Genomic DNA, 12,353 nt, shown 5'->3' on the forward strand with positions numbered 1-12,353 from the left:
ACTTCTGAACCTGTCTTTATTCTGCCGGAAAGGATGACTGCTGTGCTGGTCTTGCTGTGCTTGCCAGCTTCTGTTTTGCCGGTGTGAGGACTGGCCCTGCATTGCTTGAAACCCAGAGTGAGTCCAAGGACTAGTTGGCTAGCCTTCTGACTTGAGCCACAGAAATAGAATGCTCAAACAACCCTGTCAAGTGGTGCTGCCCTGGTCGTGCACCCTTGGAAGTGGGCCTCACGGTCTCTGCCAGCCTCTGTGGATCCTGCGGAACGAACGCATCCCTTCTGCTGCACGGTGCAGCCCAGAGCACGACCGACCGATCGCTGGCTACTGCATGGATCCAAACTGTCAGTTGCCTGCATTGCATCCCGTCACCGAACCACTGCTGCCAGAGGCATCTTCAGGCGCAGGCCCTCACATCCCTTATTTATGGTAGCCTCAACAGCGATGCCAGACTCCACATTGCAGCCTCGCCACAATTCTGAACCAAGGCATTGCTTCTTTCGTTATCATGGTTTTTGTGGTTCTTTAATGGCTGCTGGTAAATAAAGTAAGGAAAGATCCATGTAATCCTCACCTCTGTGACCTTAATAGAATTGAAGCTTTTACAACAGCTATTACATTTTTTTATTTATTTTTTATTTTTATATTCACTATTTAGATTTCTTGGTTGGTGCTTGTGTGGGGAGATGGCATAAGATTGAGTGTGAAAGATGCAGCCCCACCTTGTCCAGAATCTGGAAAAGTGGGGTGTGATTCAGAACTTCTTCTGCTTCCCACCTGACATTCTTATTCTAAAGTAGTTGTCATGTTTTATTTAAAAACTGAAGTGTGTATTTTTTTTTCTTTCGTTTGGAGGATCAACTAGAAACATTAAGAAAGGAACTGGTTTCAATTCAAGAGAAAGATCGACAACTGCAGTGCAAAAACAAGCACTTACAACAGTTACTTAAAAACGAGAAGGAAGAGGTGAGCCTTTTTAAATGTTACCAGGGGTGGGAGGGGCACAAGAGTTGATACATGTAAGGGTAACATCCGGCTACTGAGAGCCTGCTATCAGACAGTCTGCTTGATGAGTCACTTTGAATTAAACTAAGCCTATCTCACTGCTTCATGTAGAGATGGATCAGTGTCTGTGGTGTCCATATGAAATTTATTGAAGTGTGTGTTTTTTTTTTTTTTTTTTGAAAGAACAAGTTAGGACTTCAGAATGAGTTCTATCAGCAATGTTCCGGATTAGATATGGCAGAAAGTGGATGATAGTTTGGCATCTGCTGTAGCATAAAATCTGTAAGAGTAGCGCTTTCTTCCTGGTCAGCGATAAAGTCTCCTAAGGTGACAAGCTTTGCCACCTTGGAATGCCTTGTATGCAGTCCTTTCACTGATTAGTTTTTTTTTTCTTCTAATTTACAAAGATTATGTCTGAGTAGGGAACTTTTCCACAGAGTTGTCCAGGTGTTTGTTCTGAAGCTTTCCACTCCCCATCCAGTTTTTCCTCATTGATCACCTCACCATGGATACCTCACCTAGCAAGAGCATTGTGTACTTGGAACAAACCTTTATAGTGTGACAGCAGACAGTCCAAGAACACCACCCATCTCTGCTCTTACATGGAATTGTGGGTAGACTCCATGGACAAAGGATCCATGTAGTCTGGGTGGGTGAGTTCTTCATCAGTCTGCATGTTGTAATGAACTTGGCTGCTAATCATCCTTCCATGTCCTGAACCAAATGGGTGGGGGAAAGGGGGCAGATACAGAAGTCCGGCTGCTAGGAAGGGCTTCAAAGTTTTCAGAGAAAGGCTATCGGACTCAATGTACACCTCATGGAACCTGGTCGAACTGTCTCTGATATCCGCTGATGGGTCAGATATTTTGTTACACTTCATCACCACAAAATAATTAAAGTTCTCTATGTGATGGCCCCACTGAAACTCAGAATTGCGAATCTGCCCTCAAGACTGCCAATAAACATTCATATGTGCCAGCCTGAGGATATAGTGTAGGAAATGTGGAGAAAAAGTGAAGCTATAGCAGATAAGAATAGTTATTTTCTAAGGAAATACCACAGAGCATTCCACAATGCAAAGGCTAGCTTTTATGAACAAGAAATTATGAACCATGTCTAAAGGTTCTGTAAGGAACTGTTATACCATTCCAGGAATGGAGTGAATAAAAATGCTAAAGAATGCATGCCAGTAGGAATCTGAATTGTTGCACTATTGATATGAACTGTGGATGAGTCCACATAACCTAATCGCTTAACAGTTAACTGCATTGTAGCTTGTCCCAAGTAGCATTTCCTTCCTCAGAAAATTGCATCTAAATCATTAACCTCAACTACACAACACCATTACAGTTAAAAACCAAGTAAAATTCCCAAATTAAAATAACATTTTAGCAGGTATAAAGACACGGAAGTAAAGGAACGTTGTTGGAGATATCAAGATTTTATTAAAATATCAAACACAGTCCTATAGCAGTTTATTGGAGCAATGAAAAATCTAATGCAGGTTTTTGGAGTGGCTCCTAGCAGACTCAAACTATGTGTTATTCTCAACTCTGGATAGATAATAACATTCTTCACAAAAAGCCAGCCAAAATGTCTGTACTTCTGGACATTCTGTAATTACATGGTATATCACTTTTAATCTGCAGTCAACTGTTAGTTTATTATCTGGGCTCACAAAAAAGCACACAAGACACGTTTTATCATTTAATTTCTTTTAATCACTATCCAAATTAGAAAATATTTTAAAAAAAATGCTTTTTGTACAGAAGTACAATATATTGTACAGTCCTGATAAATGTTTTATCAAATACACTTATTGAGCATGTGTTAATTACTAAATGGATACTTCCTTTTTAACATGAAGATTGCTACCAAGGACCTGTGATTAAACCACATTACAAATCAATTTTACTAGGTACAGTTAGAATGAATTGTAGAGCACAGCTCTTGTGTAAATATACAGTCATACTAATTGTTACTGCTTTAGTACAGTTCAGTATTTACTTATTCCAAAATCCGGACTCCTGCCAGGCCCAGTTTAGTATAGTCCTAGGCTTCATTTGAGACCAAGCGATGGCTGTTTACTTCCCCCGCCCCAGCCCTCTCTACCACCACTCCCCCCCCCCCCCCCCCCCCCCCCAAACCTCTAAAGGATTAAAGCAATTCCCTACCCCTTCCGGTCACATCTACGCCACTCCCCCTGTTGCCAGAGGCCTCTACAGTTCTGCAGTGACCCTTCTTAAAGTTGTAAGGTGTGCCATAATTGGTATCCGTTACTCATTTCTAGACAGGAGAGAAGTTGTGAAAATGTTTAGTAAGTGTTGGACCTGGCCCTTTTTGGAGGGTCATCTCAAAACTTTAGCCTCCTTCCTCCTATATATATATATTTTTTTTCTGACCTGTTTTTGTTGACTTTAGGATTCTGGGCACTTTGCCACTGCTGACCAGTGCTAGAGTGCCAGTGCTCTGTCTAAATGATACTGGTGAATAGTTTATCCATGATTGGCCTATTTGATTCAGTAGTAAGTCCCTAGTAAAGTGCACCAGAGTTGCCCCTGGCCTGTACATTAAATACTACTAGTGGGCCTGCAGCACTGATTGTTACACCCACATGAGTAGCCCTGTAAACATGTCTCAGACCTGCCCCTGCAGTGTCTGTGTGGGCAGTTTTAAAACTGCCATGTCGATCTGTCAAATGCACCTACTTGCTAGGCCCAAGCCTTCATTTAGTGCGTCTATGGCACCCCTAGGATAGGTCCAAGGTAACCCCATGGGCAGGGTGCAGTGTATTTAAAAGGTAGAACATGTACTGGCGTGTTTTACATGTCCTGATAGTGTGATTCTGCCCAATTCAGATTTTACTATTGCAGGGCCTATCCCTCCCATAGGTTAACATGAGGATTACCTTGAAATATCTTAAGTGTAGTTTCCCATTGGGAGCAGGCGGATATGTGGAATTTGGTGCCTCTGAACTCACAATTTAAAAGTACATATTTTGGTGAAGCTGTTTTTTGAATTGGGAGTTTAAAAATGCCTCTTTTAGAATGTGGACACTTCCTTGCTTAGCCATTGTGTCCCTCTACCTGGCTGCTGAATAAATGTCTGGGTCAGATTGACAGTTGGGCTGTTTTGTGAATTCACTCTAGACAGTAACACAAAGGAAGCTGAGGTATGTCCTGCATACCCTGATGGGTATTCCTAGACTAGACTAGACGGAGAAGCTGACACTTATACCTGAATAGTGATGTGCCTGTTCTCACAATAAGGAATCTCCAACCCCCTGGAGTATATCTAAGGCCAGAACAGGGAGAGGCAGGGTCTTGTGCATTACAAAGACTTTCCTTTAAAGTTTGCTTGCTTCAAAGGCAGAAATGATTAGAAGTATTGGACTGCTGACCCCACAACTTCAGAACACTCCTGGACGGAGGACATTCTTACAGGGAGAAAAGCTGGATGCTTGAGGACCACCACTGTGCCTGTTGCTTTGCTGAGCTGGCTTGCTGCTGCTACTTCCGCCCTGGGAGTGACAGGACTGGGCTTTGCTTTTCACATCCTGCCTTCCAAGGTTCTACAAGGGCTTGAACTGAGCTTGCCTCCTGTTAGTCTCAGGAACATCAAAGACTTCATCTGCCAGCATCGAGACTGTCTTGCTGAGTACTCACTTGCCAAGTGGTCCCAAATCCAGTTCCTAGGCACTTGAAAGTGAGTTCTGGTGGAAAACAAGAAGAACATAGACTACGGACGACCCTAGAAGCCGTGCCTCTGCTCGACTCCGCGCTGCTACCTGCATCTAAAGCCGTGGTCCCCACTGAAGTGCACGGACAGTGACCAATGCCGCTGGTCTGGCACTGCAGCACCTCGGAAGTCCTGCGACATCGTGAGTCCTGAGTGCCATGTCACGAACATCCGACTTCGCCGCTACGCCTGTGGTGTGACCACTACCCCGAGAGTCACCCCATTGCATCTTGACCTGCTGGATTGATAGACACTGCCGGACCGTAAGGAACTGATGTCTTGCCACAGGCGCTGAATCACCTCTCCTGCAACAGTAAGAAACTTACACCTCACCTCCCCTGCCTCACAGTAAGGAACCGACTCGCCTCCCTGGTAGCATTAAGGAACGGACGCTGCACTGGCTCCAGCGACGCTTCATCTCCCCGACTCTGCAGCATCTTTGTTTCATCGCTTTCAAAGGTACTGTACTTTTGGTCCGTTTGACTCCGTGAATGGTGCCACACACCCTCACAAGTGGTGCTGGACTGTTCAGAATGACTCCATCAATGACGTCGTGATAGCCCCAGTTGGTGTATTGTGTTTCTAAGTGCTTTGAGATATCATGTTTAAAAATTCTTATCTTTACTTGTATATGTTGGATTTTTGTCGTTTTGGTCTTGTTTTACTTAGATAAATATTGCCTATTTTTTTCTAAACTGGCATGGAGTACTTTTGTGGTGTTTTTTCACTGTTATTGTAGATGTATGTACAAATACTTAATGCATTGCCTTTGAGATGAGCCTGACTGCTTGTGCCAAACTACCAAGGGGGTGAGCAGGGTTAATCTTAGGTGTGTGACTCCTTATCCTGACTAGAGTGGGTGTCCCTATTTGGACAGGGTGCAAACCACTGTCAACTAGAGCCCCCATTTCTAACAGTAAGCCTGAGCCCCAAGATGGATGGCTAGATTGAAGAGATTTAATTAGGAGTTAACACTAGGTAAAAATGTGAACATCTCACTAGAAGCCTTTTTTTTGTAGACTAGCAAATAAAATCTATGTCCAGGAGTTTGGATCTTCATTGATTACTTTTTAAATAATACAATGATTCTTCCAAGAAATTCCTAACCACAGTCAATGAAAACAGCTTTTAAGCCAAAATGCTGCCTTGTTGCCACTTGCGCCAACATGAATCGAAGCCTATGTTTTCGCTTTTTGATTACTAATTGAATAAAACTTTTATTTAAGTGTTAATGGTAGGCTGGTGTGTATAGGTTGTACATGCACAGATAGCTGACTTGCAGAGTTGGATTAGGGTAGTTTTTAAGTGCAAAAAACATGTCTTTTTTCAGTTTCACCTAGCCTGGTTTGGTAGATGGCTGTTTCCATGCGATGTTGCAGGTTTTCCTCCAAACAGGACAGGAAAAACCTTTCTCTGTGAGCTCACGTTTGGAACTTAACTCTAAAATATGCGGCACCTTCTTAGTGATCATGGCAGCAGGATTAAAGAAAAAAAAGGTTAAATGTTAATTTAATTGTAAAACAATTAACATTTCAGAGATTGACATGTGGTTGGGATTAATTTAGCAACCCCAGTTGTCCAGTTGTTTCATGGCCAAAAACCTTTTTAGGGGGAGTCTGAGAAAAGAAATTAACTACATTTCTCTGCCATCTCAGACCAAAACAGAGGAAATGTGGTGATCTTCCTCGAAAATACGAACCGAGTGAAAAACAGTCTTATCTGCAGAACAGACAACCCCCCCCTCATAATTTCAATACTGTTAGAAATGAGGTCTCTGGTTGGCAGTCAGTTTGCACCCTGTCCAAGAGGAGTCCCTCATTCTAGTCGGGGCAATAGAGAAATACACTTAGATAACCCCTACTTACCCCCTTGGTAGCTTGGCACAAGCAGTCAGGTTTATCTCAGAAGCAATGTGTAAAGTATTTCTACCAACACACACAGTAATACAGTTAAAACACTACAAAATGGACACCATACCAGTTTACAAAAATAGACAATATTTATCTAAATCAGACAAGACCAAAACGACAAAAATCCAACATGCACAAGCCAAGATATGAATTTTTAAAAGAATAAGTCTTACTCCGTAGAAAACAATGGAAAGGTTGATTTTGCACAAAGTACCTGATTTGTGTTAAAAATAAAGCAGCATGGGTGAGCGTGCATTGGAAAAGTCTGCGATGCATCGATTCCTTACTTGCAAGTGAGGGCATATGTTTCTTCTCCGATTGGGTAGGCAATGAGTAGTTTTTCTCCCTCGAGCGATGCGTCAATTTCTGGACTGGGCACCTCAAATCTGTGTAGATTCACGATGACTGACCCCCAGGGACGATGCGTGGGGTTTGCGTCCTTATCAGCAGCCACAAGCGAGTGTTGCGTTTTCTCCAGCTGCGATGCGTCTATCTCCCTGCCGCAATGCAGGTGGAGTGTAGATTTTTAGCCACAAAGCGGGTGGTGTGTAATTTATCAGCCCCGTTGCAGATGGTGCATCAAATTTCCCTGCACGGTGTTCTGTGCATGGATTTCAGCTCTTGTTTTGCCAACTTCATCTTTCAAGGGCCCAGGGACTGGATAGTGCACCACTTGGCAGGGCAGGAGTCTCAGCAGAGAGTCCAGTTGCTGGCAGAGGAAGTCTTTGACGGCCCTGAGACTTCAAAACCGGAGGCAAACTCAGTTCAAGCCCTTGGAGATTCTTCTCAAGCAGGAATGCACAACACAGTCCAGTCTTTGTCCCCTTTCACAGGCAGAATCAGCAACTGGAAGATAGCCCAACAAAGCGCAGGGGCAGCCCTTCTCTGCTTTTCTCCTTGGCAGAGGTTCCTCTTGGGTCCAGAAGTAATCTAAAGTCTGGGAGTTTGGGTCCACTACTTATACCCCTTTCTGCCTTTGAAGTAGGTAAACTTCAAAGGAAAGGCTGTTATTTACAGGATCCACACCAGGGGGGTTCGAGACTGCATTGTGTGAGGGCAGGCACAGCCCATTCGGGTGTAAGGGACCACTCCTCCCTCCACTCCAGCTCAGATGGCTCATCAGGGTATGCAGGCTACACCCCAGCTCCTTTTGTGTCACTGTCTAGAGAAGATTTACAAAAAAAACAACTGTCAGTCTAACCCAGACAGGGAATCCACAAACTGGCAGAGTCACAGAATGGTTAAAGCAAGAAAATGCCTACTTTCTAAAAGTGGCATTTTCAAACTAACTATGTAAAAACCAAGTTTTCTTAAATATGTATTTTTTAAATTGCGAGTTCAGCGCAAAGCAAACACACAAACGGAAACAGACGTTCGCTCACACTGAAACGGATGGGCAAAAGTGCAAATATCCATGTAACCGAGTCGATGTCATGCAAAGTAGTGCAGAAACCATACGGAGAGTAGGACATGGCGCGCCGCAGCAGTTCTGCCGCACGCTGAGCGTTGCGTTTTTCCGGGTTAGGGAGGGGGCGGGGCGAGAGCTTCCTCATGCCAAATGTGTCAGCTGGAGCGCGTTGGTGGTGATTTCCCGAGCCGCAGGAGTGGTGAGTCGGCTCGGGCACCTCAGACTGCCTACCCAGGGGCACTGTGGAGACTAGCGGCCCTGAAGCTGAGGCGCTTGTGGAGGGCCATTGCACAGGCCCCCCTCCGGGAGAAGCAGGCAGGGGCAGAGCCAGCACAAGCAGAAGCTGGCTCAGTCTCAGGCACCCCAAGGTTCCTTTAGAAGGCTGCAGGAAGGTGAGGAGGGGGAATGGAGTGCTGGAAGGGCCTGAAAAGTCTTCAGGGGCCCAAGCAGGACGGCCCTTGTTGTGGAGTACGTGGACTGGGGCTCACCCACAAGGTAGGAAGGTTTTGAACTCTGTTTGTTTGGAGGTTGCTGATCCTCCCCCTGACTCAGCATGTCAAGTTGAAAACGGAGAGCTTGGGAGCCAGGGGGAGGAAGTTAGTACCACCTGGGGTGGGGGCCTGTCTTTAAAAAAAAAAAAAAAAAAAAAAATCAGGATGGCCATGTGGCAAAAAAATACCAGTGTTGCCCCTGAAATCAACCCCTCCGTGAGATACTTCTTTAAACTTAAGCCTGGGGTGGATGCTTCTTACTTAGAATCTATCCGGGAAAGGTATTTCCAAGGCATTAAGGAGATGCAGGAACAATCGGATACGAGGTGTTGTGAGCCAGGGGGCTCCTTTCAAGAAGTTGAGACCCCACAATGGTTTTGTGTGCAGTCAGTCCTGGGGGGGGAGGGGGGGGCTCACCTCTCCTCAGGTTACTGAGGACCCTCTCGTCGAAGTAACACAGAGCTCGTTGGAGGGTAGTCTCCCATGTCAGGTTCCGGTTGATCAGTTGGGTCCCCCTCGACAGGCTTCTGGCAAAGAATATTCAGTAGAAGCGATGATACTTTGTCTCTCGAAGGATATCGGGAATTGGTTTGCCACCTCAGAAAAAAAAACAGGCAGAGATTGGAGAGGTCTGTGAGGCCTTTGGGGGGGGGGGGAAAAAATGGGATCTTCCGTCATTAAGAACACAGGCCCTGGAAGCTACGGTGGTGACTTTGAACGAGGACATTGAAGTGAACAAAGTTCACATTCAGGCCTTAAAAGTTTCTGAGCAGGCCCTCCAGAATAAATTAGAACAATTAGAAAATAGTTCAAGGAGAAATAACTTGAGGGTAACTGCATGTTCCTGAAGGGGCAGAAGGAGCTGATTTGAAGTCTTTTTTTTTTTTTTTGGTATCACTTTTGAAGTCCGCACTCTCATTAGGGGAGAGTGAAGAGGAAATTGCGCGGGACATTCAAAGGATTCATAGAGACCACTTCAGGAAAAATCTAAGCGTTAGCAAGCCCCGAAAAATTTTGATTAACTTCTTAACATATGGTTTGAAGGAGAAAAGTTTGGTAAAAGCACTTAAGTTGAGATCTTTAAAAACGCAGGATTTTTCATTTGAAATCAAATCTTTCCAGGGCTACCATCAATAGGCAGTTGGAGTTGGGACAACAGCTTAAGTTTAGATTATTGGGAGCCTCTGCACAACTTATTCCCCGCTAATTTAAAGGTTATGTTTAACAACAAAATGTATAATGTGAGAGATGGTAAAACTGCAGATCAGTTGTTGGCTGTACTTAAGTCGGGGGGCAGCACGATGAGGAAATAACATCCCTGGCCCTGACCCAGGAATCACGGGTCTTCTAATTGTGGACATACCTCAGTCCACTTATCTAAGGGGGTCCTCCATGGGAAGGGTGGGAGGTGGAAGGTGGGGGGGGGTCACAGGGTGGGGAGCATGTGGGAAAAAATTTAGAAAAAGGTTTCCTCATTCACCTCAATCAAAGTGGCACCCAGGGCATAATGGCGGGTGGGAGTAGTAAATGCCAGTACCCCTCTTCTGTTCAGTTACTCTCTTGGAATGTGAATGGATTAAGAACAAAGGATAGGAGAGACAACATTTTACAATATTTAAAAGACTCCCCGGCTAAACTTCTAATTCTACAAGAGACTCATCTAACTAGAGCTGAGGGGGTTGATCTCTTTAAAAAGCTAGCATGAGTACATTTATTTGCCTGCACGGAGCATAACTTCAGTACCAGGGGGGTTGCCATTTTAGTTAAGAATGGGATTAAGGCAGGATTGTTAGAGGTACGATCTGTCCCAGTGGGAAGATGGATTATAGTTAAGTTACACATTTTTGACAGATCATTTACTGTCTTAGGGTTTTATGGTTAAATCTGTGACTATATTGGCCCACTTGAAAAAACAATTTCACAGTTAGTTGACTTCCCGGATCCGGTTCTAATTGCTGGGGATTTTAATGTAGTGCTAGATAATAATTTGGATAGGTCTGAGAATTGTAGGTCATTAGGGACTCCAAAACCCCAACGTTTTTTGAGAGGATTAATGAAAGAGTGAGGGTTAAGGGATGTATGGCGGCAGTGGAAGAGAGAATTAAGGGAGTTTTTTTCTTTTTATAATCAGAAATATAGGCATGCCTCTCGTATAGATTACTATCTTATTGACTGCAGGCTTGATGATTTGGTAGATAATATTACTTATTTACCCACCCATCTCTCGGATCACTCAGCAGTGGTATTAGATTTAAAGGTGGCAGGACGGTCTGTTGGTAGCAGATGGACGTTTGACCGTACGTTGCTGCAAGACTTGGAGGCTCTTGATCTGTTGCGGATAGAGGCGGAGGTCTTGCTAAAAACCAATTTAGGTTCGGCCTCGCTGGCAGTTGTATGGGACACTTTTAAAGCAGTCATGAGCGGTAAGGCTATGAATATAGCTAGTTATAAGAATAGGCAGTATAGGGCCACTGTTTTACAGTTGGAACCGGAAATGCTTAAAGTGAGGACGCAACTGTTGGGGGAAACTAAGCAGGAGGAGGCTGAGGTTTTGGAGTTTAAGTTGAAGGAGTTAAGGCTTCAGTTGGAGGAGGTACTACAAGTCAGTCACCAAAAGAGTAGAGGCTAGTAAACTAGCGCACATTGAGTGTGGGTAAGCTGCTAGCTTGGAAATGTAAGCAAGATATAGTAAGGAACTATATTAAGGAAGTAGAGTTAAATCAAGCAGGCAAGAGATCTTCGAATAGAGAGGAAATGGAGGTAGCTTTCCATTCTTGCTTTTCTGAACTGTATAAAGAAGCAGCTGAGGTAAGAGAGGAGTATATCAGTACTTGGTTGGCAGATGACATACTCCAAACCATATCACAAGAAGAACAAATTGCTTTGAATAGTCCAATCTCGGCGGCGGAAATCAGGAAGATGCTGTTGGGTAGTAAAGGTGGTAAGGCACCTGGGCCGATGGCATTCCTATGGAATTTTATTAACGGATGGCGGAGTCAATAATTCCAGTTATGGTAGACTTGTTTGCTGGGATCTTTGAAGACAGGGCCCCTATTCCTGGTTCATGGAATGAGGCTACGATTGCTTTAATTCAGAAACTGGGTAAGAATCCTGTTAAGTGTGAATCTTATAGACCCATCTCTCTGCTAAATTGTGACTATAAGATATTCGCTAAGATTCTTGCTGATAGAAGCTGATAGACTTAGAGTGATGGGTCGACTAATTCACCCTGATCAAAAAGGTTTGATCAAGGGTAGGTTTCTCTATGAATTAACCTACAATTTGGCGGGGGCAATAAATATGGATACATCATTTGAAACTCCCCTGGCTGTGGTTACTTTGGATGCACTGAAGGCCTTTGATAGGGTGAACTGGAGATACTTAACATTCATCCTGAGATCGGCTGGTTTAGGGGGAAACTTTTGTGGAGTTATAGATTTAATATACAGAGATCCCAGTGCCAGAGTTTTAGTAAACGGTAATCTTACTGAGCCTTTTAAGATCACAAGAGGTACTAGGCAGGGCTGTCCTCTTTCTCCGTTATTGTTTGATTTGTATGTAGAGCCTCTAGCCAGAAAAATAAGAGGAAACTTGGCTATTGCTCCTTTTGAGTGTAAAGGTTGGGTGAAAAAGGTGGCTCTATATGCAAGATGACCATTTTTAATTTACACGGCTGACCTGGTTTCTGCCTTGCCTAGGCTTCTGTCATTAGCTGAAGATTTTGGTAGAATTTCGGGTAAACGCAAAGAAGACCGAGGTCATGGCTTGGAATCATTTGTCGGTGGGACAGATACAATTGAAGAG

At 44.1% G+C, this 12,353-nt stretch overlaps 1 protein-coding gene across 6 annotated transcripts in view; it reads left to right on the top strand.

The window, feature by feature from the left end:
* SSX2IP (SSX family member 2 interacting protein) overlaps nucleotides 1-12,353 on the top strand; it is a 415,768-nt gene that overhangs the window by 128,156 nt on the left and 275,259 nt on the right. For all 6 annotated transcript variants that reach the window (XM_069232285.1, XM_069232281.1, XM_069232284.1 and 3 more), the window contains exon 5: nucleotides 853-963. In XM_069232285.1, the coding sequence (XP_069088386.1) occupies nucleotides 853-963 (111 nt within the window). The remainder of the gene's footprint in view (nucleotides 1-852; nucleotides 964-12,353) is intronic.

The sequence above is a fragment of the Pleurodeles waltl genome, chromosome 4_2 (genome assembly GCF_031143425.1).
Source record: "Pleurodeles waltl isolate 20211129_DDA chromosome 4_2, aPleWal1.hap1.20221129, whole genome shotgun sequence".
NCBI lineage: Eukaryota > Metazoa > Chordata > Amphibia > Caudata > Salamandridae > Pleurodeles > Pleurodeles waltl.